This window comes from Cicer arietinum, chromosome 4 (genome assembly GCF_000331145.2).
Source record: "Cicer arietinum cultivar CDC Frontier isolate Library 1 chromosome 4, Cicar.CDCFrontier_v2.0, whole genome shotgun sequence".
NCBI classification, from domain to species: domain Eukaryota; kingdom Viridiplantae; phylum Streptophyta; class Magnoliopsida; order Fabales; family Fabaceae; genus Cicer; species Cicer arietinum.
Window position 1 is genome coordinate 23945533 of NC_021163.2, and position 22608 is coordinate 23968140.

The window sequence follows — 22608 nt, forward strand, 5'->3', positions numbered from 1 at the left end:
TACATGTAATCCAATTCAACTTTATAAAAACTGAGGAGATCACGAGTTCATTAAATATGTGTAAGGAAAACTACATAAAAAAACCATAAAAGAAGAACAAAATTGAAATTCTTTAGAAATGATGGACTTGAATTGTTTTAACAATATCTTGAGTTGATATGAAAAAAAAATTCCGTCATTCTTGAGTTGTACATAAAATCTAATATTTATTTATATTACAAAATAAAGTTAAAACATCAGATAATTTAAATAATCAATATACATAACGTATATTTTCATTAATTATATAATGTAATACATAAAGTTCAATTTTTAAAAGATAGTAAAATCCTAATACCCACATCCATAAATCTTTTCTATGAAATCAAATTAATGATTGAAAACTTTTTTTATAAATTAATATACTAAAAGCGTTCCCTTTAATGTCAAGCTCCTCAATCAACTGGATGGATAAATTAAACCAAACTATTTCATCATCTTCTTTCTGAAAAAATAAATCACCTTTCTTCCCTACTCCAATAGGAAGTCTAATTTCAGACAATGGTCCAATAGTAAAAAGTTTAGTCCATGAATCTTTCGTTCCAATTTCTCCCAAAATCGATATATTAAAAGTAGTATTATCTAAAAACCATGAGATCAAAGCAATAGACCCATTAAACACCATTAAGGAGATTGATATGTCATCAACTTTAAAATCATCATCATCCACGTTTGGAAGTATTCCTACAGGTATAGGTGTCATAATAATCTTCTCGGTGACTAAGTCAAACGACGCTAAGTCTCTTCCAACAAGAACATCCTTAAAATACCACCAATGACACATTCCGTTCACGTGCAATCATTGAGAAGCCACTCCAGAATATAGCGGTATAAAAGATACATCTTCGTCAATTTTTCTCCAAGAGTCGTAGTCGCAAATAAATTATGGGTGATAAACCCAATCAGGACTTCCATCATAATATTGATAATGCCCATAAAAGAAACATGCACCCGTAATCAACTTATAATCATTTTTAACATGGTCATAACCAAATCCAAGTGGAATAACGTGATTTCTAACATAAGATGATACATGCTCAAGAGGGCTTCAAGGGATGATCTTGAATTCCTTTGTTGTTGGATTCCATAATACAAATCTTTTATCACTAACAAATCTTTTATCACTATGGTAGAGACAAAGAATTCCGGTAATACTACCAGAATCCAAAACCCAAAAAGAAGGGTGCTCATCTTGAAATGGATTTGGCAAATCCAATTTGACTACATCCTCAAAACTATCTCTAGAAAATGAACACAAATCTTTATCATTAAGTTGTAGAAGAAGAGATGTATCATCGTAGTACGAATGATCATAAGAGATGAAATTGTTCTGAAAGATACTCAAGAATTTATGATTTTTAAATAAGAAAACCCATGATTTACGTACGCATCCAAATCGCTTCAAAGATTTTAGTGGCAATTTTGATAGAATACAAAATGCAAGATCGTCGCATATGTAGTTTTTAACCTTTTCTTTTGTCACACTTGCATATTTTTCCATCTCTACTTGTAATCGTAAACTGGTTGACAAGAGAGATGTTGTGATTTTGATCAAGTATTTAGAGAACAAAACAAAAAGATGCAAGCATAGTGGAGGTAATACTAACTATATAGGTGCTTGAGTTAAAAAAATTCAAAACAAAATTAATTATTGATAAATACAATAAAATATTATTTTCTAACTTAGTTGATAAGTATCCGTAAAATAGTTTAATTGAGAAGTAATTGCAAAAGATTTTTTAACAAAAAAGAAATTATGATATTGGATTTTAATATATTTGATCAAAGATTCCTTTAATTTAATCAATTGGAAACTAAAATAAGAAGTAATATCAATTTTTTTGGATTCTCGATTTCCACATTCATCTTAATTACCATTTAAGTCATTATTTATTTTCAATTTACTTTTACTTGTTTTTTCAATATATAATTTCTCTTAAATGCTTTTCTTACCTGTTTATTTTTGTAAAATATATATCACTCAAATTAATAAATAAAATCTAATCAAATAAATATACAGTAAAATCATATCACTCCACATCTATGATAATAAATTAAATATACAATAAAATCATATCACTCTACATCTATGATAATATGAATAGTAAAAGTTTTGTCAATATGATTCGTTTGTTATATATTAAATGAATAGGATTTGAACTTTCTATTTTTAAAAATAATTTTTATTAAAATTTTCTACAAAATATCAAAAGTTATTTTGTACTCATTTTTTTAATTATTACAGATTTAAATATTAATACTTTTTTAAAAATAACTCTAGAAAAGTTACTTAAAAGAATTTATTATTTAAAGGCATGTTGTAGATTTTTTTAAATTTTATTTTCAAAAAAGTTGTATTAGAGACAATGTCCCAAGCGACTACATAATGTTCAACACTGAAAGTTCATAGTGTTCTGTCTTGAACACAAGAAAATATGCTCACACTTAAAGAAATAAATCAAATGAACAACGTCACTGAATTAGTAAAAGAATTTCACTTTTATATATATATATATATTTACATTCAATCAATTATATTTTCATAAATTATTATATTTGACATCATGTTAGTGTCAATATTGTGTGTAGGGTCTCTATCAGTCGAATAGAGTTATATTTACAGATAACGCAACTTCTATCAATGTTATTTGTATTTGTGCTGAATTTCGTCAAGCATTCTAGTTGATATTTCTTTTTAATAAAATGTCTAACATGTTTGTCTTTCCTTTTTGTCGGTTTCTATTTAAGGAAAAAAATTCCTAAGAGTATATTCTCCTAATGCTCACATAGGAATGGCATCTACAGGATTCTATTATGTGTATGCTATTGGATCATTGAAAGTAAAATTTCAAAGTTATAGTTTATCTAATTAGTTAATATTAAACTGTTGAATCCTAGAAGTTTAAATTTTGGGTTAAATAAATTTATAGTCCTTATAAATTTTTGAAATTTCATTTTTAATCCTCCTAAAATTTTTTTTAGTCTATATAAAATTATTCTACAAGCTATTTTAATACTTGTTGAAACAAAACATCCTTCAAATTTTAAACTTTTTAATGATTTTTTGCAAGCATGTTTAGAACATTATTAAAAGATCATCTACAAAACTTTATAATTTTATTTTAACTTGGGATGAATTAAATATAAAATTTTTAAATATCATATATTCAAGAAAAATGTCCCAAAAATATGTATTTAGAAATCGAATTTTGACCTCATTTAAAAAAAAAAAATACTTTTTATAGTGTTGTAAACGTGCATGCCAAAAATCACAAAAACATATTTTGATACTCCAACAAGGATTAAAACTAGTTGCATAATAATTTTATAGGGACTAAAATATGTTATTCATTTCTGTACGGACTAAAAAAAATTCAAAATTTTATAAGGACAAAAAACTTATTTAACCCTTAATTTTTTAAGTGATTGTCCATCTACTTAGTTAAGATTAAACTTACAGATAATTAATATAAGACTGAATATGACTTAGAAATTCTAATTTTCATGATCCAACGATTCAATCTTAATTAAGTAGACGTACTATGACTTATAAAGTTTACTTTGAATGATTCAACTATTCAATCTTAACTAAACTTAGAAATTCACTTTACAAGAGTTTTGAAAAAACATCACATATTTTCTCATTAGTTGAGCCAAATATAATATCATCGACATACACTTGAACAATAAGTAAATCATTTTTATTAGTTTTCTTGAACAATGTTGTGTCAATCTTTCCTCTAGAAATCTATTTTTGATTAAAAGAGAACTAAGTCTTTCATACCAAGCTCTTGGTGCTTGTTACAATCCATATAGAGCCTTGGTAAGTTTAAAAACATGATTTGGTTTTTATTGATCTTCAAAACTGGGAGATTGACGCACATAAACTTATTCATTTAAAAAAGCATTTAACAATGCAGTTTTAACATTCATTTGAAAAAGTTCGATAAGTTTATGAGATGCATAATCAAGAAAAATTCGTATGGCTTCAAACCTTGTAACGGGAGCAAAGATTTCATCATAGTCTATACCTTCTTGTTGATTGTAACCTTGAGCAACCAACCTTGCTTTGTTTATAACAACCTTACATTCTTCATCTAGCTTGTTTCTGAATACCCATCTTGTCCATATGATAGTTTGATCTTGTGGATCTGCAACAAAGGTGCATACTTCATTCTTTTCAAATTGAAGCAGTTCTTCATTCATTGCTTCATTCCAAGATTGATCAACTTTGACTTCTTTGATTGATTTTGATTCATTTGGGAGATCATTGCCATGATGTTGTTGACATCATCCTTGAATGACCTTTTTGTTGTAATTCCATCAGTTGTATCTCTAATGATTTTATTTTGAGGATGATCACAAATCTTTCTCCAGCTTTTATGAGGAGAATGAGACGGAGATTGTTTATCAATATGGATTTTCCGGGGAACATTTTGTTCTTGTTGCCCATAATGTTCTTCTTTTTCCTCATCTCTTTTACTCAAATCAATATTATCAAATAATATATGTATGCTAATTTCAATAATTTTAGTTTTTAGATTGAAAACACGATACCCTTTAGAATCGGTTAAGTAACCCAATAATATAGCTTTGTCCGATTTTGAATCAAACTTTCCAAGGTTTTCTTTGTCTTTCAAAATATAACAATAACTTCAAAAAATGTGAGAATATTAGATGTTTGGATTTCTGTTTTTCCATATTTCATATGGTATTTTCTTGATAATTTTTCTTATTGATACACGGTAGAATGTAGCATGACATATTAATAGCTTCATCCCACAAATTTTTTTCAATATTAGACTCTTCCAAGATTGCTCTTGCTATTTCTTGTAAGGTTCTATTTTTTCTTTCAACAACTCCATTTTGTTGATGAGTTCTTGCACCAAATAGTTTTTGAGAAATGCCAAGTCATCAAATAAGGTTTTAAAAGAGGCATTTATAAATTCTCCTCCATGATCACTTCTTAAAGAAATGATGATGGAATCTTTTTCATTTTGAACTTTTTTACAAAAGATTTTGAAGGCATCAAAAGCATCATCCTTTCGTTTCAAAAATAAGACCCAAAATTATACTTCATTCCTCCTAGACTTGTTGTTTTAATAGGGCCAAAAATATCTTTGTGAAGTAGCTCAAGGATTCAGTTTGTGGAAATGAAATCTTTTGAATGAAAATTCTTTTTAACTTGTTTTCAATTAGCACATGTTTCACATACTTTATCTTTATCAAATTTCAGTTTTGGCAATCGTCTAACAAGTTTTAATTTTGAAATTTTTTGAAATTGTTTTCATTCTAATATGACTTGTCCGCTTATGCAAAATCCATTAGTCTTTATTGATGGACATGAAGCCGAATTCATCAGGTAATTCCTCAAGATATATAACATACATATTTTTATTTCTTGTTCCAGAGAAAAGAACTTCCCCGTAATTTGTTTTGATGACTTCACAAAGGTTAACTAATCTTTAAGTTCATCATTCATAGCCTGAGTTTTCTCTTTCTCTTCTTTTTCTTTGTGAAAATTTTCTTTTAAAGAACTACACTTTTGAACAAGAAATTTTGAATAATTTAGCAAGTTATCAAATTCTTTTTCCATTTGTTCATACGAAGGACAAGGTTCATATTTTGTTACCTCATCTTCTTATGCATTTTTCATTAAGCATATGTTGGCTTCTTCATCTTCTTCAGCATCGGATTTATCTGAGTCATCCCATGTAGCCATCATTGATTTCGTTTTGAATGAAAATATTTTTGGTGGTATTTTATTTAGGGGACATTCAACTTTGTAAAGTCCTAATTTATTACATCTAAAACATGTGATTTGACTCTTGCCCTATTATGTTTTGGATTTTCTTTTTTGTTTGGAAATCCTTTCTTGATCTAGTCTCTTATACTCAACATTCTTTGAATCCTTTTGGTGAGAAGGGCTATTTCTTCATCTGCATCTTCATGTCCAGTTTCTTCTGATTCTTCATCTATTTGTACTGGTACACTTTATTGGGATGCTTTCATGTGCTCTTAAAGTTCCAATCATTTTTTCTAATGCAAGCACTTCAAGATTTTTAGCTTGGCTTATAGTTCTCACCATCGGTCTCCATATAACTGGAAGATATTTTATAATCTTTATGACTCTATCTTGTATTGAGTATGCTTTCCCTAAGGAACGCATTTCATTTACAATGGTTGTAAATCTCGAGTACATATCATCAATAGTTTCTTCTTCATGTATTTTGAACAGCTTAAACTTTCTTATGCCAATGTCTATTCTTGTTTCTTTGACATGGTTTGTTCCTTCATGACGAGTTTGCAATATATCCCATACTTCTTTAGGAGTGTTGCTCTTTCGTTTTCTTCCCATGTTTATAACATAATATAAAAATAGTTGAGCATTAGAGTTTAGGAGTACCTTAGTTTTATCTTCAGTTGCCCAGTTCGCTTCATTCTTTTCAGTAGAGTTTCAATCATTTTGGTCGACTGTTGGTATTAAATCTCCATCTATAATGATACATCACATTCTGGTATCATGTTATTTTAGAAACAGCTGTATCTTATTCTTCCAGAAGTAGTTATTTGTTCCATCAAAGTAAGGTGGTCTATTTGAAGATCCTCCTTCAACAATATATTTGGCTTTTGACATTTTTTCTACTAGATCTTTTCTCTAGCACTATTTAGGTGCTTAATATTTAGAGATTGGGCTCTGATGCCAACTGAAATACCAATGTCAATTTACAAGGAATGGGGTTTGAATTGTAAATTCACCTATTTAAAATTTTATATTAATAACTTAAGAAAATAACTCAAGATTAATCTTGGTTGCGAAAACAGAAATTGGAGCACATTCTTGGTTTTAGAAACAGAAAAACGGAGAAAGTTATTGTTTAGTTAAAATCAATAATTTAGCTTATTTATTTAACTAGATAATCAAAAGGAATGAAAATAAATAGAGATAAGAGAAGATATATCACACAATGGTATAACCTGGTTCATCTAACTCGGTCTTCGTCCAGTCTTCACAACTGCGAGATTTCCACTAAGTGTTCAAACAGAGAACGTTCTTGATTTTATAAAGTTTTGTTTAGATCAAGTTTGATTTGTTACAACAATTCATTTCTACCCAGAAAGAGATTCAATCAGGTCACCTATCAATCTTTAGATAAGACTTTACAATTCATCTTTTAACAATAAAAGGATCTTCAACAAACTATTCAAACTATAAACAACACTTATAGTCTTGAGTTTACACAACAATAATTTAAAGTATTTGGTAGAATCTGATTAATCTCAACACTTGTTTGAGGTTAGATTATTTACAAAATTTTCAGTAAAATAATAACAATAGATTTGAATATGAATAACATTGATTCTTTTGATGGATGAGAGACATTAAAGTGTTTGAATGTAAGTAAGGGATGGATTTTCTTAGCACTTGAAGTTCTAATTTTTCCTTGAGCTTGGGGTTCCTTTTATAGGCCTCAAGAAGGTTGGTGACAACTAATTTGACTGTTGAAAAAGTACTCAACTTTCATATGTCAGTTTTAACTAAAGACCAGACTTTTTGAACCATGAATGTTCTTTAGTTGAACATTCTGCATTTTTTGCTTCTGTGATAATAATGTCTGATATGTAGCTTCTCATTCTTGACTGTAAGTACAGAGGTACGCCTAAGAGGGGGGGGGGGGGGTTGAATTAGGTGTTAGGAGATTTTCATGTTTTCAGCGATATGGTAGTTGAATTTTCTGTTTTAAGATAGTAGCTAATAATAGTAAATGTAGTAACTAAATGTACACAATAGAATTATCCTGGTTCCCCTTATAACCAAGGGTACATCCAGTCCTCTTGCACACCACAAGAGATTAATCCACTTATTGTCAGAAAATATACAACTCCCAACCTGGGATTTCTGCTACAAACTTCTAACAATACTTCTAAGATAACACACCATTATCTTAGATTTAGCTACTTTAAGAAAGTACTACTTTCTTTTACAAGTGATAAAATATGATTTGGAATAAGGATAAAGGAGAGGTATAATGATTTCAATCCAATAATACTTCAAGTACTTTGAGAACCTTTCTGAATGATATGAAAATGAAATGCAAGTACTTTGTAAAAAATCAGAATTTTGTTCAAAGTGATTCAAGATATTGATTCGAGGATTGTGTAGTGTTTGATCTGAAGTTATGATGTATTTATATCCCATAAACATCTCTTCAGATTCGTGGCCAATGATCCAAGAGGTTTGATGATCAAATACAATTATATGGAGCCATTTCAGATCTGAAAAATTGTATTGCTTCAAGTTGTATTCGAATACATGATGTGTGTATTCGAATACACCTCTTTGTAACGTTCAAATTTATTCAAAATTTGCACCATGTATTCGAATACATATTTCATGTAGTCGAATACAGATTCATGATTTTTGCCACTGACTTGCTTTGTATTCGACTACAGAAAGTTGTAGTCGAATACAAATGCAAAAATTTAGCTACTGACTTGCTTTGTATTCAACTACAGATGGTCTTAGTCGAATACAAATGTGAGGCTTTTGCTTATGACTTAGAATTTGTATTCGAATACACTATGTTCAATCGAGGGGGATGGGGTTGGACCGACTTTTCCAATGCCTACAATTTTTCCTTTGTTGTTGTCTCCATAGACTACATATCCCTTTGACTCAAGAGTTAAGGCTGAAAATTTTGTTACATCACTCGTCATATGTTTAGAGCATCCATTATCTAAGTACCACATATTTGAGCATAGGTATGTGACCATTAAGACCACAATAAGAACATGTAGGATTAAATCTATTTTTAGTAACATGTGTATGAGATTTATTTTGAATACTTCTTTCTTTGTAATGATGATCCTTTTTCATAATTATAATCTTTTCTTGATTGGATTAATTACTTGCTTTAACAAAAATGGTCTTATTCAAGCTTGGTTTATCAAATTTTGAATATCCAAGACCACTTTTGTCATTTGAGTATCTTTGCATATTTAAAACATTTTCCAATCCTATTTGTCCCTTTTCGTATCGTTCAATTAACCTTTTTAATTGAACAATCTTGAAGGAGAGGGAATCACATTTATTGCATGTAAAATTCAGTTTTAGTTTTTCATAATTCTTTTCCATAATGTCAACTTTTTCTTGAAGACTTGAGATTTTTTTCTTTTTTGTTGACACTAGTTTAAACAGATTTTTACATTCAATAAGTAGTTCCTTATTAGCGTTTTGAGCATCATTATATTGTATAATCAATTCACTATTAGTTTTATTATAATGAGGGAAGTTTATGTTACTAACTTCTTCTTCATCATTTGATTGATGCGATGCCATCAACGCAACATTAGTGCATTCTTCACTTTTTGTTTTTGAAGATGAACTCACTTCGTTGTCTTCCCAAGCTATGTATGCCTTTTTGAAGTCTTTTTTTTTATGAGATTTTTCTTAATAAGGTTTGGACAATCTGCCTTGATATGTCCTTGCTTCCCGCATTCAAAGCAAGTGAAGTTGTGATTTAAAGTAGAACTATCTTTCTTTCTGTAACTTTTCTTTTTGAAAGTTTTGTCATTTTTAAGAAACTTACCAAATTTCTTAACAAGGAAAGTAATGTTTTCATCTTCATCTGAATTGTCGTCTTTGATTTGTTCTTTTGATATGATCTTTAGAGCAATGTTTTGGGTCTTATTTTCTTGAAATCCATTTTGTTCTAACCTTCCAAGTTCGATTTCGTGTTCTTGAAGTTTTCCAAATAGTGCAGAAAGAGATATTTTGGATAGACTTTTCTTTTCGGTGATTGCTGTCACTTTTGGTTGTCAGGCCCTTGTTAATGATCTTAATGCTTTTAGATTAAATTCATCTTTGGTGAAGATTTTTCCGAGTGCCGTCAAGTGGTTGGTTAAGTGGGAGAACCTTTTTTGTAAATCTAAAATAGATTCTCTGGGATGCATTCAAAATAACACATATTCTTGTGATAGTGTATTGAGTTTAAATCTTTTTACCTCAATGGTGCCTTCATGAGTTACTTCCAACGTATCCCATGTTTCTTTGGCTGTTTTACAGTGAGATATACGGAAAAATTCATCCATTCCTAATGTTGATTGTAGCATATGTTTAGCCTTCTTATCGAACAACACTTTTCTTTTATCATCATCAGTCCAATAATTTTGTATCTTTATTTCTTCTTTGTTGTTGATGACTATTTTTGGATTGTGGGGACCATTTTCAACTGCATCCCATATGTCGTCTCCTTGTGCTTCAAGATAAGCTTGCATACGTATCTTCCAAAAATCATAGTGCTCTCCAACAAAGCATGGTGGTTTGTTACTACTACCACCATATTTAAAAACAGGTTGTACGGAAGCCATGAGTAATGATCGAGGAGTAAGTTACCTTAACCTGCTCTGATGCCAAATGTAAGTATAGAGTTACGCCTAACAGGGGGGGTAAGAGAGGGGGGGGAGGGTGAATTAGGTGTTAGGAGATTTTATTATTTTCAGCGATATGGTAGTTGAATTTTTTGTTTTAAGATAGTAGCTAATAATAAGTAAATGCAGTAACTAAATGTACACAATAAAATTATCCTGGTTCCCCTTATAACCAAGGATACATCCAGTTCTCTTGCACACCACAAGAGATTAATCCACTTATTGTCAGAAAATGTACAGCTCCCACCCTGGGATTTCTGCTACAAACTTCTAACAATACTTCTAAGATAGCACACCATTATCTTAGATTTAGCTACTTTAAGAAAGTACTATTTTCTTTTACAAGTGATACAATATGATTTGGAATAAGGAGAGGTATAATGATTTGAATCCAATAATACTTCAAGTACTTTGAGAACCTTTATGAATGATATGAAAATGAAATGCAAGTACTTTGTAAAAAATCAAAATTTTGTTCAAAGTGATTCAAGGTATTGATTCAAGGATTGTGTAGTGCTTGATATGAAGTTATGGTGTATTTATACTCCATAAACATCTCTTCAGATTCGTGGCCAATGATCCAAGAGGTTTGATGAACAAATACAATTATCTGGAGCCATTTCAGATCTGAAAAATTGTATTGCTTCCAGCTGTATTCAAATACAGGATGTGTGTATTTGAATAAACCTCTTTGTAACGTTCAGATTTATTCAAAATTTGCACCTTGTATTCGAATACATCTTTCATGTAGTCGAATACAGATTCGTGATTTTTGTCACTGACTTGCTTTGTATTCGACTACAAAAGGTCGTAGTTGAATACAAATGCAAAAATTTAGCTACTGACTTGCTTTGTATTCGACTACACATAGTCGTAGTTGAATACAAATGTGAGGCTTTTTCTTATGACTTAGCATTTGTATTCGAATACACTATGTTGTATTCGAATAAACTTTTGTATTTTGTAAAAAATATTAGTTTTAAGACTTTGTTAATGTAATTTTGACTTTTGAAAATACTTTATATGCATATGTAAATATGAATGGTTCTCATGTATTTGAGGTATTGGTTGTATCATTTACCTTTATATTTAAACATCTAATATGTTTGGATTTAAAGCTTATTAATGAAGATATTTGAACTTCTTTTTGAGCTTGTTGCTTTGATCATAATTGTTGATCTTTGTCTGCATTTTTTGCTTCTGTGATAATAATATTTGATCTGTAGCTTCTCATTCTTGACTGCCATTTATGATCCCTTGTTATGTGCACAAATATCTCACATATGTGCTTAATGTATTCAATTCAAGATTGTCTGTGATTCGTGCTTACATGTTGGAGAATGATGTCCAATAGTTGGAGATTGATTGTTGACATGCAAGAGAATGATGTCTGCATAATGGAGATTAAATGTAACATGCTTGAGAATGATGTTAACATTCCGAAGACTGATGTTAACATGTTGGAGAATGATATTTACATTCTAGAGATTGATGTTTAACATTCTGGAGATTAATGTTAACATGCTGGAGATTGATCATTGTCACTTTTTGTTTGAGTCATGCCTTTTAACCATTGATCTTTTGGAGTGTTTCTTTTGCTAATGTGAGTGTTGTATATTCCTTGTAGATGTACTGGAAATGCATTTGTAATTAGAGTCTTAATTAACATTTGTTTGTTTACATCAAAATATTAATTTGGGATTTTGTCTCAACAAGTACTACCCCATCCAATGGAGTTCTACCCATCAATATATGTAGGTGCCGAAATAGCCAACAATTGGTTCAACCAGTTAGAAGAAAGATGATTGTTTAGGAAATTGATGTCTCAAGTCCTTGTGGCCGTCAATAAATCCTTGACATACAATGTGGTGTCTATAATTTGCCTAAAAGAGGTATATATGAGAGAGTGCCCATTATGCATCCAAAAAAGTATCCAAATGATTTATGATACAATGATCTTGTTCAATAGAGGTCTTTGTATATATATGAAGATCATTAACAAAGAGCAGGTGAGAAATTTGTGGTCTCAGTCTACTGCACACATATGTTTCCAATAGTTAGCTTCCGCATGGTCAATGATATTATGAGAGAGCTACTCCATACAATTTACAAAAAGGTAAGGGGTAAAAAGGTCCCCCTGTGTAATTCTCTTGTAGGAGAAAAATTATTAATTTTATCTTCGTTCCATTAAATCTTATAAGACGGGGAAGTAATGCGGTGATGAACAATATGACAATCTACAGCCAACATTACACGTAATACAATTGAATTTCTTTAGAAATATGGGTTTCAATTGTTTTAACAATATCTTGAGTTTCTGAAGTCTGATGAAAAATCAATCCTTCTCGAGTTGTACATAAAATCTAATGTTTATTTATATTATAAAATAAAATAAAAATATTAGCTAATTTAAATAATCAATATACATAACGAGGTATAGGTGTCATAGTAATCTACTCGGTGACTAAATCAAATGTTGCTAAGTCTCTTCCAACAACATCCTGAGAGTACCACCAATGACACATTCCGTTCATGTGCAATGTTGAGAAGCCACTCCAAAAAATAGTGGTATAAAAGATAAATCTTCGTCAATTTTTCTCCAAGAGTTAGTTCTATAGGTATATATTTCATAGTCGCGAATAAATTCTAGGTGACTACTAACCCAATCATGACATCCATAATATTGGTAATACACATAACAAAAAGATACACCCGTAATCAACTTGTAATAATTTCTAACTTGGTCATAACCAAATCTAATTTGAATAACGTCATTTCTAACATAAGATGATACATGCTCAAAGTGCTCAGAGGGATGATTTTGAATTCTTCTATTATTGGATTCCATAATATAATTTTTTTTTCAAAATTGTAAAGACAAAGAATTCCGTTAATACTACATTTCAGTTTCTTCTATTTTCCGTTGTTTTGAGCGATTACTAAAAAAATCTATTTGAGATTCAGAATTGAATAAGATCAACTTCCTTTATGCTATTACGTGGTGATAAACATTGAAGTTATTTAATTGTGTTAACTTGTGGAAATTACCGAATGAAAAATCACATTAATCTCGCGTTATTGAAATTACCAACCTTCAAACTTCCTTTCAAAACAAAAATTACAGATAAAATATACAACTAATAATTAATTGGCATTTTATTTAATGAAATCATCATATCATATGGTGTGTTGCACTTAATCTACATCTTCGCTCTTATATTTCTCTTCGGTGTTTAACTTAAAATTAGAATTAAACTTATTTTTTATTTTATTTTTTCAAATAATTATTTCTTGAATTTTTAATATTTTTGTATATAATTATTATTTTAGTTTCTCTTAATATTAAGGTATTTATTATATATTTATTATATATTTATTTTTTGAATTCTTTATAATTTTTGTATTATTGTTTTATTGATTTTAGTTTCTACTTGATTAAATTAAAGGAATCTTTAACCAAAAATATTAAAATCAATTATAGTAACTTTTTAAAAAAAAAAAATCTTTTACAACTACATCTCAATTAAGCTTTTTACGGATACTTATCAACTAAGTTAGAAAATAATATTTTATGACATTTATCAATAGTTAATTATGTTTTTGAAATTTTTTAAATCAAACACTTGTATAGTAAGTTTTACCCCCACTTTACAATTTCATTAATAAATTACTTCAAATGATTAGATAGATGTCGAAATAGAGAATACAAATAATTGAGGTTATATCTTAATTTAGTTTCCACTTGATTAAATTCAAAGAATCTTAAAATAAAAATATCAAAATTCCATTTATCAACTATGTTAGAAAATAATACTTTGTAGTATTTATCAATAATTAATTCAGTTTTGAAAATATTTAAATCAAGCACACATATAGTTAGTTTCACCCCCACTTTACAATTTCATTTGTATGTTATTCCGAATCTCTCTTGTCAATAAGTTTAGAGTAACAAGTTGTGATGGAAAAATATGCTAGTGTGACAAACGAAAAAGTTAGAAACAACATATAAGATGACTTTATCTGTATTTTATCAAAATTGCCTATAAAATTTTTGAAGCGATTTGGATGTCATGGACTCTCTTATTTGAAAACCATCAAGTTAGAAATGATTATAAGTTGATTAGGTAGGAATCTTTTCATTATCGATGTATCAAAAATTATGTAGAATGCAGTATTTTAATGGGTGAACTGACATCATAATTTAATTTCTACTATGATTTTTAGGAAACATGTAGCCTTAGAAGTAACACTTGGAGAAAATTTGACGGAGATGTCTCTGTTTCACTACTATTTGGTTGTGTGGCTTCTGAATGATTGCACATAAAAGAAATGTGTCATTGGTGGTACTATAAGGATGTTGTTGGAAGAGACTTAACATCATTTGACTTGGTCACCGAGGTGATTATTATAACACATATACCTGTTGAAATACTTTCAGATGTGGATGGTGAATGTTGATGTAACACCAATGTCCTTAATTGTGCTAAATGAGTCTATTGCTTTGTTCACATGGATTGCTAAATGAGTCTATTGTGAGCGAAATTGGTACGAAATAATCATAGACTAAACTTTTTATTATTGGGTCATTTTATGGTATTAGCCTTTCTATTAGAGCAAGGAGGAAACGTGATTTATTTTATAAAAAAGAAAATGGTGAAATAGTTTAGTTTAACCACCCAGTTGGCTGAGGAGCTTGACATTAAAGGAAATGCTTTTAGTATATTAATTTATATGAACATTTTTCTTCCAATTCGAGGAATAAATCGGTAACTTGATTTCACCCAAGAGATTTATCAACGTTGGTATTAGGATTTTACAATTTTTTATAGTTGAATTTTACTTATTATATTTGTTAATAAATGAAAATATACTTTATGTTTATGGATTATTTAAATTATCTAACATATTTATTTTACAATAGAAATAAATATTATAATTTGGGTTGTATTTTATGTACAACTCGTGTGGGATGAAATTGGTTTTTTAATTGGACTTCAGAAACTCAAGATCTTGCTAAAAATATTCAAGCCCATCATTTCTTAAGAAACTCAATTTGTTATTCTTTTGTTGATTTTTTTTTTTTTAGGTTTCCTTCCGCATGATCTTGTCAATTTTTAAAAAGTCGGATCGTATTATGTGTAATGTTCATTGGAGATTACCTTACCATGAAGATTTTGATAAAGTTCTCCCCAGTATACGTTTCGATTATCACCCTCTCCTTGTTTTTTTAAGGGGGGTATACTTGTAAAAAAAATAGACCATTCATATTTGAAACTATGCAGATAACCCATGAAAATTTCAAAATGGTTATTCAAGAAAAATGAAGGAGGGCCCCCGATTTGATTACTCTTCTGGAGAGCCTTACTCCCACCCAGAAGGAATTGGAACAAAATGTTGTTTGGAAACATTCTTAAAAATAAAAAGATCTCTTGGGTAGACTTAATGGGGTCCAGAATACCCTACAAATACTTTCTTGGATTCTCTAGAAAAGGACCTTCTAGATCAATTTGCACGTACCTTGTACCATGAAGAGTGTTTGCGGTACGAAAAAATTTCGAGGAAAGTGGATAATTGATGGTGATAAGAACACTAAATATTATCACTCCAAAAGTATTGTGAGGATACGCCATAACAAGATTATCTCCCTCAAGAATGAATCGGGAATTTGGCTTTATGACTGGAAGGAACTATGCATTATGGTGAGAAAATAATGTAGGAGATATATCAATGATTCTTATTCAGACTCTAGTTCAGGTTCCAATCCATAAGACGACAAGTCTGAATGATCATGTCATGCCACATTACAAAATAATTAGAAAAAATCAGTCGAGGATTGCAAAATTATAAAAGAATAAATGTAAAAGTTACTCGTTTTAAACCAAGAGGACTAAAATCGCACATTTAAAATATTATATACTTAAAAATGCAATTAAACATAATAAATACTATGATGTACCTGAGTTGAGTTAGGTCGGTTTTGACAAAACCCGATACCTGACCTGATTGATTATATTAAGGGTAGATTAAGTTCTAAACCCGTATTTTTTTCATTTAACATGAACTGAGCTGACCCGATCAAGAACTGATTGGGTTGGATTGTATTGACGAGTTATACATAAATACTAACTTGTATTTTATTTTACGGGAAAATATATTGAGGCTGCGTACACATTCCCACAATATTTACATGTACCTGTATCATTTCTCTTATTAAAATGTAACCAAATACTAGAAGAGGCTTTACTAGGTTTTCTATTGGTTACCTCGTTTCCTTGAGTTGACGGCAATAATAAGAGGCATAATTCTTGTGCTTGAGAGAAAACAGCAGGCAGACACCGCTACTTGGTCCACCACATTACTTTCATCATTACACGTAACTCACCAACCATTTTAGGTTACTAAGCTACCATAATTTTTTTAATAGTAGTGCTTCTTTTATTTGTTTTTAGAGTACTTACTATTTTCAAATACTGACTAAGAATAAGATTTTAATAGATTTAAATGTAAAAAATTTAAACTAAATTGGTCATAAGCATAAACTTTTGCATAATTATCTTTTTTGCTAATAAATAATATTTAACTCAAAAATTTGTATTTAACAAATTTAAACTAAATTCATCATAAGCATAAGCTTATATATAAGATTTACCAAATTTAAACTAAATTCATCATAAACATAAGTTTTTAGTTCATACCTTCATGATACAAAACTATATATATATCTATATATATTATAGCTAGTTACCGGATCGAGTCTACGGACTTAAATTGTTGAACCCATTACCCAAACCAAATATAAGCGGGTTTCAACGGATTGGATCTGGTCGGACCCAAAAGTCATTAAGTACGGGTAAAAATCGGGTTGGATTGGGTGATCATGTTGTCAGATCGACCCAAGCCCATGTACACCCCTTATACGCACACAAATATTTATATAAATTAGAAAAGGTGAGATACAAAGATAGATTGGAATAAATTCAACTGATGTGCTTTTTAAGAATACGAGTACAACTATGTGTTGTTAATTGATAAAAATCTATTTTTATAAGATTTTAAGATGGTATGTACCCTTTATTTTAACTTATTTTATAATTTTGAATTCAACTCATTCTTATTTATTTCATTTTTATTTGCACAATTAATCATCAGATGACAAAATAATTCAAATTGGTCAAATCTACTAAGTTTTTAGTGCAAAAATATCAAGTTTAATATTTCAACTTATGAGTGCAAGAAGGAGGTTTGTTGTATACTTCAAGAAAATTGAGGTTGTTTCCTAAAATTAAGATCTTCTTGCTATCATAAAGAGGAGAAATGAAAAACAGAAAATAGGCCCCATACGAGAAACATAATTAGAAGAGGAAAAAAATTAGAGAGAGAGAAAATAAGGACAACCACTTTGGAAAATTAAGAGTGCTTGGAATTTGAGTAAAGTGTCTCAAATTTTGGAGGAAAAAAATCGTACTCTTTGAGGGTTTTGTTTCTTTTACTTTAATTGATGAACATTACTTTATTTTCTATATGTTAACTAAGCATTCTTTTAGGTCTTTGGTGAATCTTGTGATTAAGATACCTTTGTACTATGTCTTAGTTTTAAATTCTACTTTTAGTTTAGATTTTTTTTGTTTAACTCACTTAAATTATTCTATTGTTTTATTTAAATATTTGGGATGATCGACCTTTGTATGCCTTAATCTATCAAACTAGTGACTAACTATAATTAATTGGTAGATCTATAAGATAATCGAGATTATGATTCTTGTATGATACCAACTACAAGTAAATAGTAGATCTATATGATCATTGAGATTGTGATTCTCGTATGATGAAATATAGATACTAATCTTTCAATCACTCAACCTCTTGGTTCTTTATGTTTTCTCTTAGTTATACTTTTTTGTATAATCAATCAAAGAATTAATTCAGGGAAAATAATATTACATTGAATGACAAATTCATATAAATCTTTCTCTGTGAAGGGATTGGATGTAGCTAATGTATTGGTGGTGAATAAGAATAAATTGGTTTGTGTTTTTTTTCTCTTCCTTTTCTCTTACTTATTGTTTCATTTATCATGTTTTCAACAATACCATTGTAAATTGTTTTTAATTAAATTTTTGAAACCAAACACAATTGAACTCCCACCCCTTTCTTGTGTTTCTCTCTCTACATGCAATTTGTTGTTTTTGTATTTTTTGTTTACGTTATAATTATCACAATTTTGGTTTTGTTAGTATGAATTAATTTTTTTTGTATTTTTTATACATAAATCAGCACGATTGTGGCTTTGTTAGTGTTATTTAATTTTAGTTAAGGTTAAATTATTTTCATGACTAAGATAATTTTGTATGTAGAAATAAAAATTTTATTGAAAATTTATGTTTTAAACGATTGAGTAAAATTTATTCAATAGCAAAATTTGAAACAAAATCTGATTTCAATAAAAATTAGTTGGTAATTTTTTTAGGTGATTTGAAAGTTTTATAGAAACAATTTATAATTTTGGGGTTAAAATATTAAAATGGTATTATTTTATTAACATGCTTTCGGTTTCGTGTTTTTCCGTTGTTTTGAGTAATTACTAAAAAAATTGTTTGAGATTTAGAATTGAATAAGATCAAGATACAAGTGATTTTGTGACTTCGTTTATGCTATTACGTGGTAATAAAATTTTATCGTATTTGGAAAACCAAATGAATTCTACACGAAAAATTGAATAAGATTTATGTGATTATTTGTGACTTAAGAGGGATGGATATAGATATTTTTTAATAAGAAAATATTATATTTGACGACCGAGTCATTTTCACAACGAAAATTTTAATTAGTCGTATTTTATATTGTTATTTACTTTATTTATAATGAAGTGATTTATATTTTCTAAGATGAAATAATATTTTTTTTTAATATATTTATTAAATTTTATTAAGTTATGGTTTAAATCTCGTCGAGACATCTAGATTGGCTTTTCCTTATTGCAATTTGTAGAGCTTCAGATATTTCACAGGCATCTAGGCTTGAAAGCTTATGACACAATATGATTGTCTGAAAATATATAGTTTTTTATTTTGTTTTCGAAATTTTTTTACATAATAAATATTAATTTTTTTTAAGCAATATGAAATAAAGTAAAAAAAAAAAGACAGAGTATTTCAATTTTATTTTTATCATCGTATGTTATTTGGATTAACACTTGCAGTGACATTGAGTCAATTTTGTTTGCATCTTTTTATTTTTTTTCTCTAAATACTTGATCAAATCATGATATCTCTCTTGTCAATCGGTTTAGAGTGGCAAATGAAATATTGTAAAATATGCGAGTGTGACAAATGAAAATGTTACAAACTATATATAGGACGATTTTATCTATATTTAATCAAAATTACCTATAAAATCTTTGAAGCGATTTGAATGTTATGGACTCTCTTCTTTGAAAACCATCATTTCATGAGCATCTTTCACAATAATTTAATTTCTTACGATCATTCTTTTTAGGACGATATATTTTTTCTCGTACAACTTACTGATATAAATTTTTGTTCATTTTCTAGAGATAATTTGGAGGATGTAGTCTAATTAGATTTGTAAAATCCATTTCAAGAGGATGACCCTTTTTTGGGGTGTTGGACTCTGGTAGTATTACTTGAGTTTTTTTTCTTTCTCTACAACAGTGATCAAATATTTGTTTTATGAAATCCAATAACAAAGGAGTTCAAGATCATCCCTCGAAACTCTCTTGAGTCTGTATCACCTTATCTTAAAGATAGGGTTATTCCACTTGGATTTGGTTATAAACAAGCTAGAAATGATTATAAGTTGATTAGGTGGGTATTTTTTTATTATCAATGTACCCAAAATTATGTAGAATTCAATATTTCAATGGATAAACTGCCACCATAATTTAATTTCGACTACAATTTTTGGGAAACATGTAGCCTTAGAAGTAACACTAGGAGAAAATTTGATGAAGATGTCTCTGTTTCACTACCATTTGGTTATGTGGCTTCTGAACGATTGCACATGAAAGGAATGTGTCATTGGTGGTACTATAAGGTTGTTGTTAGAAGAGACTTAGCATCATTTGACTTGGTCACTGAGGGGATTATTACAACACCTATACCTGTAGAAACACTTTCAGATGTGGATGATGAATGTTGATGTAACACCAATGTCTTTAATGATGTTAAATGAGTCTATTGCTTTGTTCTCATGGATTTTAGATAATACTACTTTTAACATATCCATTTTAGGAGAAATTGGTGCGAAAAAATTATGGACTAAACTTTTTCTTATTAGGCCATTTTCTGGTATTAGACTTCCTATTGGAGCATGGAGGAAAGGTGATTTATTTTTTCAAAACGAAAATGGTGAATTAATTTGGTTTAATTTAAACACCCAATTCATGGAGGAGCTTGACATTAAAGAAGAATAAGGAGAGTGTGATAATTAGAATGTACACAAGGAGAACATTAACAAAAGCCTCATTTTAATGTAATCTACATCGAACATTACACGTAATCCAATTCAACTTTTAAAAAATTAAGGAGATCACGAGTTCATTAAATATGTGTAAGGAAAACTACATAAAAAAAAAACCACTAAAGAAGAACAAAATTGAAATTCTTTAGAAATGATGGACTTGAATTGTTTTAACAATATCTTGAATTTATATGAAAAAACAATTCCATCATTCTTGAGTTGTACATAAAATCTAATGTTTATTTATATTATAAAATAAAATGAAAACATTAGATAATTTAAATAATCAATATACATAACGTATATTTTCATTAATTATATAATGTAATACATAAAATTAAATTTTTAAAAGATTGTAAAATCCTAATACCCACATCCATAAATCTTTTCTATGAAATCAAATTAATGATTGAAAACTTTTTTTATAAATTAATATACTAAAAGTGTTCCCTTTAATGTCAAGCTCCTCAATCAACTGGGTGGATAAATTAAACCAAACTATTTCACCATCTTTTTTCTGAAAAAATAAATCACCTTTCTTCCCTGCACCAATAGGAAGTCTAATACCAGACAACGGCCCAATAGTAAAAAGTTTAGTCCATGATTCTTTCTTTCCAATTTCTCCCAAAATCGATATATTAAAAGTAGTATTATCTAAAAACCATGAGATCAAAGCAATAGACCCATTTAACACCATTAAGGAGATTGGTATGTCATCAGCTTTAAAATCATCATCCACGCCTTGAAGTGTTCCTACAGGTATAGGTGTCGTAATAATCTTCTCGGTGACTAAGTCAAACGACGCTAAGTCTCTTCCATCAAGAACACCCTTAAAATGCCACCAATGACACAAAAGCCACTCTAGAATGTAGCGGTATAAAAGAGACATCTTCGTCAATTTTTCTCCAAGAGTTACTTCTAAGGCTATATATTTCGTAGTCGCAAACAAATTCTGGGTAACAAACATAATCAGGACTTCCATCATAATATTGATAATCCCCATAAAAGAAACATGCACCCGTAATCAACTTATAATCATTTTTAACATGGTCATAACCAAATCCAAGTGGAATATCGTGATCTCTTACATAAGGTGATACAGGCTCAAGAGGGCTTTCAGGGATGATCTTGAATTCCTCTGTTGTTGGATTCCATAATACAAATCTTTTATCACAAAAAAATCTTTTATCACTATGGTAGAGACAAAGAATTCCGGTAATACTACCAGAATCCAAAACCCATAAAGAAGGGTCTTCATCTTGAAATGGATTTGGCAAATCCAATTTGACTACATCCTCAAAACTATCTCTAGGAAATGAACACAAATCTTTATCAGTAAGTTGTAGGAGAAGAGATGTATCATCGTAGTACGAATGATCATAAGAGAGGAAATTGTTTTGAAAGATACTCAAGAATTTATGGTTTTCAAATAACAAAAGCCATGATTTACGTACGCATCCAAATCGCTTCAAAGATTTTAGTGGCAATTTTGATAGAATACAAAATGCAAGATCGTCGCATATGTAGTTTTTAACCTTTTCTTTTGTCACACTTGCATATTTTTCCATCTCTACTTGTAATCGTAAACTGGTTGACAAGAGAGATGTTGTGATTTTGATCAAGTATTTAGAGAATAAAACAAAGGGTAAAACTAACTAT

The 22608-nt window shown here is 29.3% G+C and overlaps 2 protein-coding genes and 1 pseudogene across 2 annotated transcripts; all 3 read right to left on the reverse strand.

Moving 5' to 3' along the window:
• Positions 1-922: 922 nt before the first annotated feature.
• On the reverse strand, positions 923-1572 carry LOC113784554 (putative F-box protein At3g16210; annotated as a pseudogene).
• A 2355-nt stretch (positions 1573-3927) lies between these two features.
• On the reverse strand, positions 3928-4245 carry LOC140920002 (uncharacterized mitochondrial protein AtMg00820-like). Its single transcript, XM_073367304.1, has one exon. The coding sequence runs from the start codon at positions 4243-4245 to the stop codon at positions 3928-3930; it is 318 nt and encodes a 105-aa protein (XP_073223405.1).
• A 17534-nt stretch (positions 4246-21779) lies between these two features.
• On the reverse strand, positions 21780-22549 carry LOC101511215 (putative F-box protein At3g16210). Its single transcript, XM_012720219.2, has one exon. The coding sequence runs from the start codon at positions 22515-22517 to the stop codon at positions 21780-21782; it is 738 nt and encodes a 245-aa protein (XP_012575673.1). The 5' UTR covers positions 22518-22549.
• Between the last annotated feature and the right edge of the window lie 59 nt (positions 22550-22608).

What these genes read in the sequence shown, in the direction of transcription:
- LOC140920002 (XM_073367304.1), bottom strand. Translation starts at nt 4,245, where the DNA reads ATGAATGAAGAACTGCTTCAATTTGAAAAGAATGAAGTATGCACCTTT.
- LOC101511215 (XM_012720219.2), bottom strand. Translation starts at nt 22,517, where the DNA reads ATGGAAAAATATGCAAGTGTGACAAAAGAAAAGGTTAAAAACTACATA.